General features: G+C 47.8%; 1 protein-coding gene across 1 annotated transcript in view; it reads right to left on the reverse strand.

Annotated features, from left to right (window-relative positions):
* Positions 1-6,877: 6,877 nt before the first annotated feature.
* Positions 6,878-19,663, reverse strand: part of Yipf1 (Yip1 domain family member 1) — a 45,545-nt gene continuing 32,759 nt past the window's right edge. The window contains exons 9-10 of the mRNA XM_021161189.3: positions 16,659-16,783; positions 6,878-7,093 (exon numbers count right to left, since the gene is read on the reverse strand). Coding sequence (XP_021016848.1) covers positions 16,694-16,783 — 90 coding nt within the window. The 3' untranslated portion in view covers positions 6,878-7,093; positions 16,659-16,693. The remainder of the gene's footprint in view (positions 7,094-16,658; positions 16,784-19,663) is intronic.

Here is a 19,663-nt window from a genome sequence, read left to right on the forward strand (position 1 = left end):
ACCACACCCAGCTGAGGAAACTTTTAATGAATCGATTTACTGTGAGTGAGAAAAATATTTAAGGGAGAGAGCATTTGTTTGGATGCATGGTTGCAGAAGCCTTGGTCCATGGTCAGCTGACTCCATGCTTTTAGGCTTGGTGAAATAAAGCATTGTGGGGCTTGGGGCATGGAGTGGGAAGAAAGCTGGGGAAGCAGAAAGACAGCATAGGAACAGCCAGGCGGTGCTGGCTCACACCTTTAATCCCAGTACTTGGGAGGCAGAGGCAGGTGGATTTCTGAGTTCGAGGCCAGCCAGGTCTACAAAGTGAGTTCCAGGACATCCAGGGCTACACAGAGAAACGATGTCTCAAGAAAAAAAAAAAAAAAGATAGCCTAAGAACAAGATGCACCTTTAAGGAAAAACTCAGAGACCTACTTCCCTTAAGCAATGCTCCTAATTTCAACTATTCCCAACCCTGCCATTAAATTATTAGGATTAACCCGAATGGATCAGACTACTCGCCATAGAATCAGTAGTGAGTTAAACTGTGAACCTCCGAATTCTCCACCTCTAGACTGACTCGCTACTTACAATGATGGTGGATCCAGTAGGGGAGGAAGGTTGGAAAAGGTGGCTGATAAATAGCTTTACAAATAAATATTTTTAAATCAGTATAAATAAGATTCTGTAGTACACCTCAGGTTCCAGGAAATCAGGGGTTAGTTTCTGCGGTAGACTACCAGATGCCCACTTCAGTATCCTCCAACTTTTTTCAACTGTAGAATCCCAATTATAAGTGGCTGATATAGGGAACCTATACCCATCCGCCTATGCTTGTGTGTGTGTCTAGTGATTGAGCTCAGGCCAGTGCTATAACCAAAGTGCTTATATAGCGCACGCACACGCGTGCACACACACACAAACATTACACGTACACACAGCGTCTCACTGCTCAGATCCCCCTCTCCGACTGCGGTACGGCAGCTTCTCCGACATGGACCTAAGTGAGTCAGTACTTGGTCTCCTCTTTTGTTTGTTTTTGTTTGGGTGGGGGGCGCGGTTTCTGGTAGCCCTGGCTGAGCTGAAACTCACTTTGTAGACCTGGCTGGCCTTGAACTCACAGAGATGGGCCTGTCTCTGCCTCTGCTGGGATAAAATTCATTCACTACCCCAGTTTGGCGTCAGTCTTCACCTTTTAATCCCTCCCTCCATTCATCTGCCAGGATTCAGGGTGTGGCTGGAGACTAGGGTCATATTGGACCACAGGAAGAGGGTCACAACTGTGGGAAAATGAGCCACTGAGCTTGAAGGAAACCGGTATTTAAAGCAACCACAGCAGTCCGAAGGAACCTGCCTTCACCTCCGCGGTTAATCTACACAGGAAGGATGAAGTCTTCAGGGTCAGGATAGTTTATTTTTTTATACGATTTCTCACATTGCTTTGCTTTGCTTGGACTTTTGAGGCTGAGTCTTGCCGTTAATCCAGATTGGCCTCAGCTTACCCTGGTGCTAGCATTCCAGGCCTGGACAGGGTGCCCTACTCTTTATAGTCTTAAGTCATCTTTTGAAAGATGTTTACCCTTTTTGTCTGACTCTGTCTCACTGGTTATTGTTTCCAGAGCGCTTGTCGAATTAACAGAAGCCCAAGAATGCTTATTTAATGAACAAAATAATGAGGAAGACAAAAGAAATTAAGTATATCAGAGAATGTCCATCTGGAACGACTTTTGATATCTAGTTCAAAGAAATGTGTAATGTAGAAAACTGACCAAAGTGTGGAAAGGCTGAAAGAGCACAGCAGGCAAAGAACAGATGGCACGAGCAAGTGGGAGAGTTATTGCCCAGTACACGCCCAGTGAGCCCAGGGCCAGGCCAGGCTGCAGAGGGAGATGAAGGGGACACTGCCCACTCACCACAGCTATCAGGCAGAACCTGAGGACTTAGTCCCCTGAAGCAGTCGAAATGACCACAAGCACCCACACCACCCGCAGTCCCTGTGTGATCTCCAGGTTCCTTGCCAATGATGAGACCATTTGTAAGCTGTGGTTTTGCTCAGAAATTATCTGGTACATTATAGGATGTTACAGGCTCTTGGTTGGGTAACCATGTTGTAACTGACTCCCCAGTCACTCAGGAGCTGCTATGTCACCTCCTCTTTTCCTGCCAGTGAAAACTAAACAGGAATTCAGAAAATGTTGCCGAGACACACAAAACTATAACCCCCCACACACACACACACACACACACACAAAACAGAATAAGATGTGATGTAAATGAATCAATACTGCTGTGTGTAATTATAACTCGGTAATTATAGAATTTACAAAAAAAGTCAAAATTTAAAAAAATCACAAATGGGAGTTGAACTAGAAGGAATTCAAGGGCTAAAAAATACAACAGCAAAAGGGGTTTTGGTCATAAAAAATATAGAAGAAAAAAGGATTTTTAAAAAGTGACTGGCAGGAGACTGTCAACCATTAAAGGACAGGTTGAAACCAAAGATATAAAAGTAACTAATAGAAAAAACAAAAAACAAAAACCAAAGTGACTAAGAGAGGGCCGAGGGACGGCTCAGTGGCGACAAGCACTGGCTGCTCTTCTAGAGGACCAGGGTTTGAGTCCCAGCTGCTATGGAAATACAGTGGCTCAAGACCTACAGTAACTCCAGCTACGGGGTATCCAGCGCCCTCTTCTGGCCTCTAAGGGCACTGTACACACATGGTACACAGACGTACTTGCAGGAAAAAAATCTATAAATAAATATTTTAAATAACTAATCTTTAGAGAAGACTGTATTAAAAATAAGTAAAAGTGGCCAACAGAGAAGTTAGGCAAAGAAGCTCTAACGACTGGATAGCAGAGCTCCTGGCCACCCTTGACCCGCAGGTTAAGCCATCCAACCATACACAGAAATACGGGGATGTCCCTTTGTTTTAAAATTGCTCTAATGTTTTTTAAATATTAAAAAAAAATTTCTGAATCATTCATTTCAAAGTCAATTGTATAGATTTTTATATTTTATACCTAGTAAAATAAATGGGCTTGGGGTGGCAAATAATTCATTCTGCCCATTTGGTTAGCTCCAGGCTCAGTCCTTCCCAGAGAGAAGGCTCTTACTGTATTTATTCATTTACTAACTTATTTACATTTTATGTAAAGTGGTGTTTTGCCTACATGTATGAGGGTGGCAGACCTCTTATTGTGGCCTTCCAGGGTCCCACCTGAGGTGCTAATAATGACAGTCTACGGCTGTTGGCCTTTTTGCTGGTGCAGTCTCTCAGCTAGCCCATCTATCTACTTAGGCAGGTTTCTCTGCAGTCCCATGGCTCTCACTGTTCCACTCCCTGCTCCATCCTGTCTCCCTTCTGTCTACTCCCCAGTCCTTCCCTAGCTCCAGCCCAGCTACAGCAGCCCAGCTCTTTATTATGTAAAATGTCACAGTCCTTTCTTGTCCAGTTGGCATTGAGGTCAGGGCTAAATGACCTTTACCAAGCATCTAGCCTTTTCTTTGGGCACAGACAAGGAAATGGCATTTACATATCCTGCTTGCCTGCACAGCGGTTAACAACTGAGAACACTGGTAAGACAGTTGATACTATATGTGTGGTTTTTCCCAGCACCCCCTAGAACTAGTTACAGTCAGTTGTGAGCTGCCATTTGGCCCTGGGAATTGAACCTGGGTCCTCTTGAAGAGCAGTCAGTGCTCTTAACCATCTCTCCAGCCCAGGCTATAAGCTCTTAACAGAATGAAATTAGCCTTTGCAGGAGGAAAATAAGAGATGTTTACTTTGAAAGACAGCTCTTTGGACATTCAACATCTCTCTTTTTTTTTTTTTTCCCAAAACAGGGTTTCTCTGTATAGCCCTGGCTGTCCTGGAGCTCACTCTGTAGAGCAGGCTGGCCTCGAACTCAGAAATCCGCCTGCCTCTGCCTCCAGAGTGCTGGCCAACATCTCTTGCACAGACACATTTAGTAAATGGGACAAGAAAAGGAATTTGAAACGGACACATGTCTCAGGATAAGAGCAGGCCACTGTTCTAAAGAGCCAATCCCAGGCCTTGGCAAAGACTTGGAAAAGTTCAGTCCATTGGTAGGCAAGCTCAGGCTCCTCCCTCTTCCCCCGGACAGGCTGGACTCCTTGGGACCATGCGCTCCACAGCGGTCAGAACTCTGGAGAAACCGAGGTTGAGAGAACCATGGGGAAGCCCATGTAGGATGAGGAACGCCGTGATCCAGGCGAATACAGATTTTCACTCTTTCCAACACTGCACAGGTTTCCTACAAAGGTAGATCTAAGCCTATGACACAGATGGCCAAATGAAACCCACAGGTCAAGAGCATACCCAACTGCAGGACTGTGAGAAAGAGGCTGCACCAAAGCTTTCCATCTGGACGCTCGAGAGTATACAAGGCCATAGGTGAAGGCTATGGGGTGAAGCAGATGCGGGAGAAAGACCCCAGAGCCCTGTAAATAGCAAGAATTTGAACAAGTCGCTCAGCCTCAGCGTGAGTGACGCAGCTGTAAAGGAGCACACTACTGAATACGGTCTATTCCCACCAATGTATTGAAACTGAGTCCAGGGGGCTGGAGAGATGGCTCAGCGGTTAAGAGCACTGACTGATCTTCCAGAGGCCCAGAGTTCAACTCCCAGCAACCGCGTGGTGGCTCACGACCATCTGTAATAAGATTCGATGCCCTCTTCTGGTGTGTCTGATGACAGCTACAGTATACTCATAAAAATAAATAAACCTTTAAAGTAAAAATAAAAAGAAAGAAACTGCCAGGCCTGGTGGCGCACACCTTTAATCCCAGCACTTGGGAGACAGAGGCAGGCTGATTTCTGAGTTCGAGGCCAGCCTGGTCTACAGAGTGAGTTCCAGGACAGCCAGGGCTACACAGAGAAACCCTGTCTCGAAAAACCAAACCAAACAAACAAAAAGCCCCCAAACCAAACCAAACCAAAAAAAGAAAGAAACTGAGTCCTGAGCAGTCAACCATCTTTCAAATGACCTGTCAGCAGGGCCATATGAGCTCTTGTGAGCAGAAGTGCCATGCATCCTTTACAGCCAGCAAATCTCGTTGCACTGTGAGATGCCCCGAGATCTGCTCTGACACAGTGACCACAAGGTTTTAGAACCAGCTATACCCCTGCCTCAGTACCTGAGCGATGGAGTGAACCATCCCCCCATTGACTCGGGATGAATTTGTAATATGAGCAAGAAATACAACACTGATGTTTTAACTCTGGATTTGATGAAGGGCATAAAATAACACACTACCCTCTCAGATAGCACAACAAATTCAGAAGACTAAGGGAGCCAGGCTGCTACCAAGGCTTTCTCAGAGGCCCTGAGGGAAGGACAAATAGAAGTAGATCTGTGTCCTTGTCCAGGGGCAGACTTGACAAACTCCAGTCTGGGACTGGGGATAGGGCCTTGAAGGAAATAGAGTTTGGTTCCTGGGAACCCGGCTTTTTTCCATTAAGAGACCAGAGTTACTAGTCCCAAGGCCACTGTGCTCCGTCCATGATGTAACACTGCTTGCCTGCCTGCCTGCCTGCTGACTTCATCTCACTGTATGATAGCTTTCGGCTGACTCTGTCCCATCCTCCCCGACCCTCAAAACTGTAGATAAGGTGCTGTACTTCTTATTGAACTTGCTGGGCATAAGACATACCTTATGCAAGACCTGAACTTTCCTGTCCCTTCACTGTCTGATTCCCTGGTCCTCCCTCTCAGGAGCCTGTCACTGAACAACAGCCTGCTGGTCCAGGTCCTTGAAAACCTTGTTGTCTATACCACTTTGCTCAATCAATCCACCAGCACCCACTAAGTGAGTAGAGCCAGGCACTGTGCTAGATGCTTCTGTCTGGTATTCAAGCTTCAGGTTTAGCCACTCCCCATCCTCATGAATATTCAACCAGTACACCTGGAAGAACTGGTTAGTAATCCTCTGTTTATAAGTTGTTCTTGGGCAGAGGCCTAAGGAACTGAAACTGGGGGTTGGAAAGATGCTTAGGGGTTAAGAGCGCTGGCTACTTTTCCAGAGGACCTGGGTTTAATTGCCAGCACCTACATACATGCTCACAACTGCTTTGCAACTCCAGTTCCAGGGGCTCCAACACCCTCTTCTGACCTCTGAGGGCACCAGGCACACACATGGTGTACAGACATACCTGTAGGCAAGATCCATTCATACACAGAAAAACTCAAAAACATTTTTTGTTTGTTTGTTTTTTTGTTTTTGTTTTTTTGAGACAGGTTTTTTTTTTGTTTTTTGTTTGTTTGTTTGTTTGTTTTTCGAGACAGGGTTTCTCTGCGTTGCCCTGGCTGTCCTGGAACTCACTTTGTAGACCAGGCTGGCCTCAAACTCAGAAATCGCCTGCCTCTGCCTCCCGAGTGCTGGGATTAAAGGTGTGTGCCACCACCTCCCAACTTATGTCTAGGTGTTTATTTCTTTTTAAAAGATTTCTTTCTTTCTTTTATGTATGTGAGCACACTGTCACTGTTTTGAGACACATCAGAAGAGGGCATCAGATCCCATTTCAGATGGTTGTGAGCCACCATGTGGTTGCTGAGAATTGAACTCAAGACCTCTGGAAGAGCAGTCAGTGCTCTTAACTTTTGAGCCACCTCTCCAGCCCCTAAGTGTTTATTTCTGTGAGGGTTTCCCCAGGTATGAAGTGTGTCCTGTGTATACACTGTTAAGGGATTAGGAGATTAACTGGGCGTCCAGGTCTTACCATATTGCCCAGACTGGCCACCAACTCCTAGATTGAGTGACCCTCACCTAGCCCCTCCCCTTGCCTGCCCCCCTCCCCCACCTTTCATCCCCAGTTGGTTTAGTCACAGTAATGATCAGCGTGCAGGAAGAATGAGCTGAAGGACACACACGAAGCATCATCACGGCCCTTTACTTTCAGGGCCCCACACATGCGAGGCAAGTGTTCTATCACGTGCCTGATACCCCCAGACCAACACTTCATTCCTGATAAATGGGTGATGGGGTTTCTGTGCCAGGACAATCTGTTTCCTGCTGATGCTGGCCATTCTGCATTCCAGTAGTGGATGCTGTGTCCAGAAGAGCCATAACTCCCCATCCGTTAGAGAGCTGAAAAACACAACAAAAACAAAAACAAAAAGTGAGGTTCAAGACAAAGCTCCCTGGGCGAAGAAGCAGAAAGAACCTCAATTTCAGTATCAGGGCTGCCTGCCACCCCCAAGCCACAGACCCTGAACTTACTTAACCTCCAGGCAGAACACTAGGGTACAGCAATGCCTAAGCCTTTCTTCTACTTTCCTGGAAACACAGCTGACCTTCTCCAACCTGGACCCCCAAGATTTGTTCACCCCTCTTCCACCCACTTCCGTGTGGCACCATTCTATTAAGGTGGGGAGGTATGATAAGATATGGAGGGACTTAAAAAGATGTGAGACTAGGGAGATGGCCCAGTGGATAAAGTTGTTGTCACACAACCCTGAGGACTGGCCTTTAGATCTCCAGAACCTACATAAAAGACAAGAGGACGTGGTGACCTTGCTTGTAACCCCAGAGCCCAGAAGGAAGAAATAAAGGATAAACCCCAGGCAAGCCAGCTAGGTGAACTAGTCAAATCAGTGAACTCCAGATTCAGCAAGAGACCTGGCCTCAGGAAATGAGGTGGAAAATGATAGAAGACACTGGATTTCAGCCCCTGGCCTCTGCATGCCTATACATGTGTACAAACACCTCCCCCCCCCCACACACACATGTGAACATACATACACACAAACACAAAGAAAAAGATCTGGGAACTTGTTGGAGGGAAGCTCCTTAGACTCAGATGTTCTAAATGGAGATGAAACATCCCCTCAGGCAGGGAAGCCCCGTGAAGACACAAGTAAACAACTCCAAAGCTTCAGGAAATTCCTGAAACTGACCAGATTTTCTATCTCCTCCCTCCCCAAGTTGACAGAAGGCCTTGGGACTGTTGAGAAACACTCTCAGAGCAGCTGAGCTGCCTGGAAGACACACTTTCCAACCTGCCTGGCTGCCTGCCAAGTTGTGCCTGAGCTCCAGGTTTCCAGCTGTTTTGAGCTACTGCTCATGCTGGGGCGGGCTTCTGGTGAAGCAGCTGTCTCTAAGTTGTTTCTGTTCCTGTAAGTAACCCCTCACCCACACTGCCATAAATAAACCCAACAAACACAGCAGTTCGCAGAGGTACACCTTGGAGGTATTTCTTTCTTTCATTTTTTTTTTTTTCGGTTTTTTCAAGACAGGGTTTCTCTGTGTAGCCCTGGCTGTCCTGGAACTCACTTTGTAGACCAGGCTGGCCTCTCGAACTCAGAAATCCGCCTGCCTCTGCCTCCCAAGTGCTGGGATTAAAGGAGTGGGCCACCATGCCCTGCTTGGTCTATTGATCTATTGTTGGTTCCCTCTCTTTGATCTATTGTTGGTTCCCTCTCTGGGGGAGTAGACATTTATTTGTGTTTCTCAAGAATAGTGACACAAAACAGGCCTGGAAAAGTAACTGTGGTAGTTGAAACAAGAGGTTAAGCATAAGGGCATGAGGAAAGACACAAGATCAAGGTAGATCAGGGCAAACCAGGGAGCTTGGGTTTTCAAAAGGTGTGTGGGTGAGTGTGGTGTGGGTGGGTGTGGTGTGGGTGGGTGTGGTGTGGGTGGGTATGGTGTGGGTGAGTGTGGTGTGGTGTGGTGTGGGTGGGTGTGGTGTGGGTGAGTGTGGTGTGGTGTGGGTGAGTGTGGTGTGGGTGAGTGTGGTGTGGTGTGGGTGAGTGTGGTGTGGTGTGGGTGAGTGTGGTGTGGTGTGGGTGAGTGTGGTGTGGTGTGGGTGAGTGTGGTGTGGGTGAGTGTGTTCTGAGATAGCCTGGGGTTGTGCTTACCCTCTGATACAATGCGGAGAATCAGAGGAGGGATGTGTATTGGTGTTGGGATTTCCAGCCTGGCTGGCTGTTTTAGTTCTTTGTCTTTTTTTTTTCTTTCAATTTTTTTATTAGATATTTTCTTCATTTATAATTCAAATGCTATCCCAAAAGTCCCTTATATCCTCACCCCACCCTTAGTTCTTTGTCTTGTTGCTGTAACAAAATACTGGACAGTGTAACCTAAGGGAGGCACGGTTTATATTGGCTTATGGTTCTAGAGCTTACAGTCCATCCTGGCAAGACCGGGATGGTGGCAAAAGGAGGTTTAGCAGGTTATACTGCATCCTCAGGCAGGATGCTGGGAAAGAGGAGTGCTGGTACTCAGCTTGCTGTCTGCTTTTTATGCAGACCAGGACCCCAGCTTATCAAACAGTACTGTGTGCTATGGGGCATACCCATTGATGCTCAGGCATACCCAGAATTTTGTTTCCAAGATGACTCTAAATCCCACCAAGCTGACAACCAAGGTGAACCCTCACAGTGACTGAGGGGTGGGTCTCCTTCTCCTCTGCCCCCTCCGTTCCATCTGGGATTAACTTTAGAGCACTGTGTATATAAGGCAAGTCCTCAGCACTGAGCTATACCTTTTTAACTTCTCTCACTTTTTCACAGTTGCCCAGGCTGTCTTTGAAGCTGCACTTCTCCTACCTCCACTACCTGAGTCACTGGGATTACAGCCTGCTCCATCAAGCCTGGTGACTGGCTAATTTTTGTTTTGTTAGCCTTGGCTTTCCTGGAACTCACTCTAGACCAAGCTGACCTCAAACTCAAAGATCCACCTGCCTCTGCCTCTTGAGTGCTAGGATTAAAGGTGTGTTCTACCATGTCTGGCTTCTTAGGTCCTGTCCCAGACCACAGGCACAACGATGAATAAGCTAGGTATGGTCTCAACTCTCAAGAAAGATAGCCTAGCAGTGGAAGGAACTGGACAGAACAGAGAAACTCACACAGCATTGTTTAGTTCAGACTATAAATGACTGAGATGGGACACAGCAAGGACTCTGCCCTTGTATGAAGTCAGAGGCAAGTGTGAATGGCAACACCATTTGTCACAGCAGGGGAGCATTCTGGGCCACTAGTATCCTGGAGAACCACTTTAGCTTGGGAGGCAGCAAAGTTGAGGCACCTCGCTGGGGATCTGTGAGAGAGGGAAAGGAGGGCTCAAGACAGCTGCCTAGGAGAGGAGGGCACGCAGCCGGGAGTGTTTCAAATGCACTGCCTTCTTCTCAGATGAAGAGAACAAACCTCCATGGAGGACTTCCCAGGGCAGTGCCATGTCCAGTTGTCTGTACTGGACTAGACCACAAAAGAGGCTGAAATCCGACTCACATCACCACTGCCTGGTCTGCAGTGTTGCAATCAGAGGTCTCTTTAATTTAGAAGGGCTTTGCTCTGTGTGATGCATGTGATATGAAGTTAGAATGTAGAAGCCAGTGCTCTTAACTGCTAAGCTTTCTCCAGCACTGTAACATATATATATATGAATATGAGTGGTAGGGCATGTCTTTAATCCCAGCACTTGGGAGGCAGAGGTAGATCTCTGAGTTTGATGCCAGCCTGGTCTACAGAGTGAGTTCCAGGATAGCTGGGGCTACACAGAGAAATCCTGTCTTGAAAAACAACAAAAGCAAAACAACACCACCACAAATGAAAAAAGAAGGAACTCCACCCCAATTCTGGTTGGGTGAACCAGTGGTTTTAACCAGGTTACTCACAGAAATGTAGGCCGCAGACAGCCAGTTGTACCATGGAAGGGGACTCTGCTGTGAGCCACTATTGGTTGCTAAGATATTCTTTGGGAGTGTGGAGCCTTGTGAGTCCCACCCCTTCTCCACATGGGAATGTTAGCCAGCCCAACCTAATGAGGGTCTTGTGGGTGCAGATAATTACAACTGTTCTGACTTCAAGACAGTAACTGTCCTGTCAGGCCGGAGGACCATATCTACCTGTTCAACCTCTCAGTCATCCCAAGTCCTCCGTGAGGGAATGGAGAACAGAGCTGAGACTGGGAAGGGATTTTCTAGCATTGCTAGCATGTCTGATGTGGAAAGGACAGGATAGAGTGGGGGTGAGGGGGTAAAACCATGCAGGCTAGGGGACATAATGGCAGATTCATGGAGAATAGACCTGAGCAGGGCTAGGGAAGCATCGAAGGGTGAATCCAACCAAAGCACACTCTATAAATGTAGTCATTCTCAAGGAATTAGTTAAAATAGTATAAAATAGTGATTTATTTTCAAGAGAGGGCCTTGCTATGTAGTTCTAGCTAGCATGGAACTTGCTACATAGACCAGGCTGGCCTTGAACTGGCAGATATCTGGCTGCCACTACCCTCTAAATGCTTGGGTTAAAGACACATACCAACACACACACACATACATTCACACACATACATACACACCATCTATTTAAAAATGGGAGGGAGACAGTTTGCAGTGTGATGTCAAAGCTGATTTCATAATAAAAGAACTAATGTATAGAAACCTGGGAAAATGGTTTGTACTTTTAACTTATGAAATAAGCACTCTTGGACCAGCAAGATGGCTCTGAGAACAAAGAAACTTGTTGTCTTTATCAGTTCAATGTTCAATTCCCAGAACCTGCATGGTAGAAGGAGAGAAGCAACTCCTTTAGGATATCCTCTGGCCTCCCACACTGTGCTATCACACACACACACACACACACACACACACACACACTCACATGCACACACGCACGCACACACTCACACATTTACACATGCACACACACATGAACAAATGCATACATTCATACACACATACCTACACACATGCATGCATGGTCAAAAAGAATAAAAAGAAGAAAGTGCTCATGGCATGGGCAAGAAGGATGACAGCTCATAAGCCACGTGCCTAGTCAGGAGGATTTTCCATACAAAGGCCTCTCCAGAAACCCTTTGCTCACCTCTTATTAAAGCCCTCATCACAGTGCAGTCTGACTGAGTGCTAGCTACTCTCCTCTGTGCACTCGATCTTGTTACTGTCTATGAGAGATGCCTCGGGCTGGACATGGCCTTTCATACAATCCCACAAGCCAAAGCAGACCTTCCCACATAGCATCTGAACCTTCCCAGGGTCTTGACAAAGGAAAAGCAGCACTGAGCCCAGGAGATAAGGCACTGCTCGAGAAAGGACAGGTATGCCGGGCGTGGTGGCGCACGCCTTTGATCCCAGCACTTGGGAGGCAGAGGCTGGCAGATTTCTGAGTTCGAGGCCAGCCTGGTCTACAAAGTGAGTTCCAGGACAGCCAGGGCTACACAGAGAAACCCCGTCTCAACAAAACAAAAACAAAAACAAAAACAAGAAAGAAAGAAAGAAAGAAAGAAAGAAAGAAAGAAAGAAAGAAAGAAAGAAAGAAAGAAAGGAAGGAAGGACAGATGCAGACCCTCTGCTCCCTGCTTCAGTAACTTATTCAGGGGCAGCTTCCTGCCTACCAATAATTAGAGGCTCCCCTAGGAGACCAGTGCTCCCGGGAGGGGAGAGGTTAATGTTCTCACAAGAGCCCATTCGGCTGAGCTGTGCCCATGCACAGATTTATGCAGGGAAGGCTACTGTTGAGATTCAAAGCCATTTTTCTTCAGTGAGAGCTGGGAGCCCAGGGCTTACAGTAGAAGGCACAGCCAGCTCATAAATCCATGGTGCCCAGGCCTCTGAGCAGCCCCTCTTATTGGCAAAGCGATGGATGCTCTGCTGGGGAGGCTGCCAAGAAGCTGTTCATCACTATCTCATTTGGAGACTTGACACCTAAATGGAGTCACCCCAGCTCACAGATCTGTGCACAGCCCAGAGGTGCCAGCTCTGTGCAGATCAGATTGGATGCACAGCCCAGAAGTGCCAGCTCTGTGCAGATCAGATTGGAAAGCTCTTCCCAGACCCTGCACCAGCTATCCAGAGGGTCATAGCACCAGGAGTAGTAAGCGCGGCTCCTTTGTACTAAAATGTAAAAAAAGAGCCTTAAGTCCCTGCTCGGGGGTCAGTCAGCAGGGCCCTCATGAGTATGATGTTAGTCATTCTAGGCCAAGGAGACAGACAGTGGCTGCCTGTGTTCACTCTGTCCCTCTCTAGCTGGACTCGGTGTCTTCTTCTTAGAGATGCTTGCCTCTGAGGTACCACCGTGTTCCACTGAACAACCATGATTGTCCGTCCCCAAGCCATGAGAGGTGGACAGCTCTTTCAGAACTGAGTAAGTAGCTGTTTGCACTTACTGTCAGAACCCAATTCAAACCAGAACCTCCTGTGAAGCCTCTGTCACTTCCTCCTGTACCACCCTACAGGGCTCAGCTGACAACCTACTTCAGTAACTACTCTCACACCACCTGTAAGGCTGGTGTAAGGACCAACCCATCAGTCCGAGGCTCCTTGGGACAGAGGCCAGATCTGGCTTTCTAGGTCCCATAGAAGCACCCCAGTGAGGGTATGAGAGACAGTAAAGGTCTGCACTCTGTGTAGAAACTGCCGTCCCTGTGTGCCCTCATCTATGTAAGCCCTCACCCTACAAAGGCTGGCTCACCCTCCCAGCATGCACTGCTCACCTGTGCTGTTGTTCATGCCAGCCAGGCCCCAGGCCTGCCGCTACAGGGGCCAAGTCAAATAAGACTCTGTCTCATTCCCAAGAACTTTGGCCTAAGGGCAGGCCCTGTCCTGCAAGGCCGTCTCCATTAACATCAGAGGAGTTCATCGGCAGAATGAGTGGCATGATGCAGGTCCATGCTACATGAACCCACTGAAGATGTGAAAAGAAAATACTAGAACCTCTATTTACATTTCCACAAAAACTTAAGTTTCAATAATTATCGTATGGATTGACCACAGTATGCGCAGATATGTAAAGCACACATCACTGGCTTGCACTGGGTAAAGAATGGAAAAGGGACTCAATGGTGGCTGTCTCATGCCCTTGTAAAACTCCCTCCCCACTTCAGTGTGTGCTAGACCCATGACTTGCTCCTAACCACCAGAATAAAGCACATTCGGGTCTGTGCTCTATAGGACAACCACTTCCATTTTGCTAACCTACTTTTATTGACCCCTTGTCCATTTCTGGCTTTGATGAAGTATGCAATCATATGAAGTGACCTAGATGACAAGGAGCTGACAGTGGCCCCCAGACAATAGCTTGGCAAGCTCCCTCACTCGTCAGCCACAAGGAGCAAAACCCCACCAATGATCCGAGGAATAAAGTTCTTTCCCCAGTCTGGCTTCGGCATGAGCCCCAGCTCTAGCTGGCAATAGCCACAGCCTTGTAAGAGGGCCTGAGAGAGGAAGCCTGGGAAACTGTGCCTAGATTCCCCAGTCCACAGAAATTGGGGGGAGGCAGCAACAGACACAGGATCACACTCACCGTGAGCAAGACCTATAGTCAAGAAGCAGGCGCTCTGAGTACAGCTCTCTAGACCAGACAAGAGGGCACAACAAAAAGTCTGAATGGCAGCAGTGTGGTGCGTAGGTTTCAGAGGTAGAAAGAATGACACCTCTAAAAACTGGGGAGGATGAGCAAAGAGGCCCTCTGAGTCCTGGGTTCAAGTCCCAGTTTCTGCTTCTCAGCAGCAGGTGACCACAAGCAACTACACAGTCACCCTCCTCATCTATGCAAGCAGGTGAACAAGGCTGGGAAGAGACGAGCTGGGGAGCCTGCTCTGTGATAGGGTGTGATAGGTGTGTGTTTGCCACCAAACTCGGGAGGCTGTGAGCAGGGAACTGTACTCTCTTGGCTGTGGCTCCATTCATGGAGACGAGAAGGAAGGCCCAGCCTACTCTGGCCGTCCTCTGACTTTGAACTGCATATTCTTGAGAAGAAAGGAGAGTGTCAGCCAGGGAGACGTTCCCAAGGTCACAGAGGGCACCTTTTATTTTATTTTATTTTGTTTTTTTTTTGTTTTTGTGTTTGTTTTTGTTTTTTTCGAGACAGGGTTTCTCTGTGTAGCCCTGGCTGTCCTGGAACTCACTCTGTAGACCAGGCTGGCCTCGAACTCAGAAATCCGCCTGCCTCTGCCTCCCTAGTGCTGGGATTAAAGGCGTGTGCCACCACGCCCGGCCCACGTTTTACAAAAGGGAACTAAAGTATCAAAGCAGAGTCAAGAAGACTACCACAGTTCAATATAAATGAGCAGCCATTGTCAGTGGGACAGTGGCTTTCATTTTACCTGAGTGCCTACTTGTCTCTAAAAGTGACTACAATCTTCTCATATGGGCAGTATCTTTATTTTATAGATAAGTTACCTTTGGCTCAAATGCACCTTGTAAGTACCAGGTAGGAATAAGCTTTCTTCTCCTTCTATCTGGCCAACAGGCTGGTGAGTGCACAGCCCCTCTGCCCTGGGAGACAGGACAGTCAATCTTCACAGAGCAGAGTGAAGGCTCTTGTCCCACAACGGGCTCAAGTGTAGTTCCCATACAAACACTTACGGAGTGCTCACTGTATACCAGGCTGTGCAGTGGATGAAGAAATCCACCCCTTGTCTAACCAGGAGTCACACTGATACACAGGGGACAGATGGATGGCTAAATGACTGAACATATTAACAAAGAGGCAGATGGACATACAGTTAGTGCTCTGAGCACAAGAACATAGTAGACAGAGTGTCAGGGTCACCAGGAAGCTGATGACTATGGGAAGCGAAGAGCATTCTAGACAACAGAACTGCACTTTATAGCCTTAGGGGGTGCCACTCACAGCCTTATCTTTTCTTCTTGATATCTTTCAAATGTTCCTCTCAACTGAAGCTTTAATTCCCTTCAGAAAGTGTAAACAGCACTGACAACACATTTATCTCTGGCTCTCCAATAGGGAGTGAAAAACAAACTGGGACCTTTTCCATCTTGTTTCATCAACTGGAATAAGGCAGTGTGGTGCAGGACAGAAAAGTCACTAAACATGAAAAAGCTCAACAAAATGCTCAAGTCAAGAACAGACAAAAAACCCCCCCGCACGTCCATTCTCGGCCTTCTTTACTTCCCTCCACCAATGTGTCCTGCCCTGTAAAACTAAAATCCAGGTGCAGACCCAGCTATGCTTGGCACAAGGAACTGTAACGGAATCAGTAAGTGTCCCTCCGCACCAAAGTCATCATGGGTGTATGAGAAAGCACTTGCTTAGCTTGTACAGGCTGGGTTCAGGTTCAATCCTCGCCCACAGGGAAAGGGGGAAAAGGAAGGCATACAGGACATGATGAGACACACCCACCTATAACTCTAGCATCTGAGAACCAGAGGCAGGAGGATGACGTAAGTACAAGAGTTCAAGATCAGGGTCATCCTCGGGTACACGGTGAATTGGAGGCTAGCCTGGGCTACATGAGAACTTGTCAGCCAAAAAAAAGGTACTAAGAACGTAGCACAGGAGGCAAGGAATAAGTTATGAAACTGGATCTCTCTCGTGCACACTCTAACCCGCTCAGCTAACCATTCACAGAGGAATAACTTCAAAGGCCCTGAGCACATGAAGCACAGAAATCCAGAAGCCTTCAGAGAAATCCAGGGGTCCTTCAAGAGAGGGCAACACTGGTTTCAGAGATCAGTCCGAGACGTCACAGAATGCAGAAAAATCACTGGGACAAATTGGAAATGGAAGAAACCCTTCTGTGCTACTGGACAATGTAGTGGGGATAGAGAAAGTGGGTGTGATCACCAGAGCACGGACCCCCTGTTACCCCAGGGTCTACAAGCTCAGGGTCTAGCCTTTGGTCCCTGATGGTAATGCAGAACTGATGTACCTTCCCATTTGTGACATACCCCTTGAGATGAAAAGCCACCACCTGCTTTCCCCATTAGCTGGATTTGGCCGCTGCTACTGTCTGGTTGGGAGCGGTGATAGCTGCTGGGAGGTGGTCCATCTCTGGAGCATCAAAGAAGTAAGCCTGCAGGAAAAGAGATGCAGAAGGGAGCCATGTTAATAGTCTCTGGGGCCTCTCTCCTCCCCCCATTATATTTGTTATCACACCAGATTGCAGCCACCTCTCTGTGTATCTCCCTGACTCAACCTTTTAAAACTTAGCTCCAGCCAGACGTGGTGGCACACTCCTTTAATTCCAGCACTTGGGAGGCAGAAGAAGGCCAATTTCTGAGTTTGAGGCCAGCCTGGTCTACAGAGTGAGTTCCAGGACAGCTAGGGCTACACAGAGAAACCCAGAAACCCTGTCTCAAAAAAACAAAACAATAATAACAACAACAAAAAACAACAACAAAAAACTTAGCTCCATTCACTGGCCATGCTATGTTGCATGCCTGACTCTTCCCAGCGACCTTAAGGGGTTGTACAATGATCTCTCCCGGCAGGTGCAGAAACTGAGGCTCACAGAGACTGTCCCTGGGTAAATAAGCGTGGCACATGAGCGGTGGAGCCAGGACTCTCTGCAGGGCTCATCTGACTACAAAGCTCACGCTACCAATCACTGTGTCACATAGGACAGTCACACAGGGGACACAGGGGACTGTCTCTGCCTCTACCTCTGCTCTGCCAGCATCTGGGTCTGGCATGACAGCAAGTGGCCAGATATTTATGGGCTGACTTGCTAAACCAGTTAGTTGACTTTCTGCAGAGACCTTGAAAATAAGGTGCTAGGCACACCTCAGTTCCCAGTACTTGAGCTTGAGAATGAAGTGTGTGACAAGAGCTTCCACTTGTCACTCTTAGCTGCCAGGAACCAGGAGGAGGTGATGGAACAGGGGAGGTGGCAAGGAAGATCTTCCCTCCTGCCTTGAGGTTGGAGGACACTAAAGTTAGCACAGAAAAACACCAATCTTGTTAGCCTTGAGCTCCCCCTTCAAAGGGTGTGTGGGAGGGTGAAGCTGTTACTACACCAAGGGCCACTAGATACACAGGATTCCCTTGGCATTGGTGGCTCAGGAAGATGAAAAGGTAAAAAGCTAAGAACCATTTTCAGCAGCTCTGCCCTTATTAGCCAGAAGGGGGTGCCAACACAACACACTCGGGCTTCCCAGCCTGTTCCAACCTTCACACTTAACAGATCTCTTTAGCTTCTCTTTGCCACCCCCCCCCCAACTCCCTCTAGCTTATCACAGCCCCAGAGCAAACCTAATTTAAAGGTTTCTCTTGCAGCTGTTTCCTGGCACAAAGGAAGGCGATTCCTCTACTTGGGGGTCATGAGTGAGACTGAGGCCATCGTGTCTGCTCCTCAGGAACACTGAGTGGGACCACCAGTGAAGGAGTGGCTCTCTTCCAGGCCACTCGAGGAAACGCTCTTCAGGAAGCTATGAGTCTCAGAGCTGAGTGGTCTGCGTTCCTCGTCTGCACTAGTTACTAGCACTGTGCCTCTAGACAGGCCTCTCTACCTCCTCGGTTTTGTCTGTAAAATTGGGGGGGGGGTGGAAAAAGTCTCTAAAAGGCTTTTTCTTCTAGCACAGCCAGTGATGTGGCACAGGGTCTGTGCTCAGCTCAGCCCATCCTGAGGCACTGTGGCCAGTAGGCACCATTTTCCCTGAGCTCAGTGGTAATCATCCAAACGTAGGCTTGCCTGACTCTTGACAACCCACCAAGGACCCACGCTCTGTGCTTCCTTCGCTGTCCCTGCCAGGTGTGTTCAGTGAAGACCTGGAGATCATTTTCCAGTGCAGTCACCGAGGGACCTCAGCAGATGTGAGGCTGCCACATACATCACTGCTCTGAAACCGAAGCATTAATCCTCCGTTCCCAGGGGAGACAGGGAAAGCCGGGCGAGGCTGTCTGCTTCAGTTGGTGCCCCTCAGCTCGAACAGCTCCCTTGCCGACTCCTCCCACCGCTTTCCAATAATTATAATGTCTTCTGACATTACATGAACAGATAGTTTTCTTTCTCTGTTTTTCCGTATGTGTGTGTCTGTGTATGTTCACCTGTGTGTGGGGTGTAGGCACACATGTACATGTGTGTGCAGGCCAGAGCATAACCTCAAGTTTATTCCTCTGACACTCTCTTCCTCCTCCTCCTCTTCTTCCTCCACCTCCTCCTTGATAATCACACCAGGTCCCCTCCTCACACGTAGGCTAAGCTGACTAACACTGAGCCTCACCTGTCTCCATCTCCCCAATTCTGGAGTTACAAGCATGCACCATGCTCAACTCTTTTTTTTTTTTTTTAATATTTATTTATTTATTATATGTAAGTACACTGTAGCTGTCTTCAGATGCACCAGAAGAGGGCATCAGATCTCATTACGGGTGGTTGTGAGCCACCATGTGGTTGCTGGGATTTGAACTTCGGACCTTCGGAAGAGCAGTCGGGTGCTCTTACCCACTGAGCCATCTCGCCAGCCCCACTCAACTCTTTTTATGTGGGTTCTGGAGACTGAACTAGAGTCCTCTGAAAACACTTTACCAGCCGAGCTGTCCTCCCAGCAAACCCCTGCTCATAAGTCAAGGTCTTGCTTTTATATCTCTGAAGGACCTGGAACTCACTATGAGACCCAGGTAGGCCATAAACTTGTGAAAACCTTCTTGCCTCAGCCTCCTGAGAACAGAAATGACAGATGAGAGACACCTGACACAGCTAACCTGTCATAATTTTCATGCTGCAAACCTTATCCAAACCTTCCAAGAGGACAGACGGTGCTACGATGTGCATGGTCAGTCCCTTTATCTAAGGAAAGAGAAAGGCGGCCAGAGTAATAACCAAAGCGTGGGTGTGGGAGCTGGATGGGACCTCCGGCTTCCTCTATAACCAAAGCGTGGGTGTGCAAGCTGGACAGGACCCTCATTTCCTCTATTTTGATTTCCCCTCCTCCAGAAGAGAAAGGAGAAGACA

Source organism: Mus caroli, unplaced genomic scaffold (assembly GCF_978045245.1).
Source record: "Mus caroli unplaced genomic scaffold, Mus_caroli_1 scaffold_6, whole genome shotgun sequence".
Classification (NCBI taxonomy): domain Eukaryota; kingdom Metazoa; phylum Chordata; class Mammalia; order Rodentia; family Muridae; genus Mus; species Mus caroli.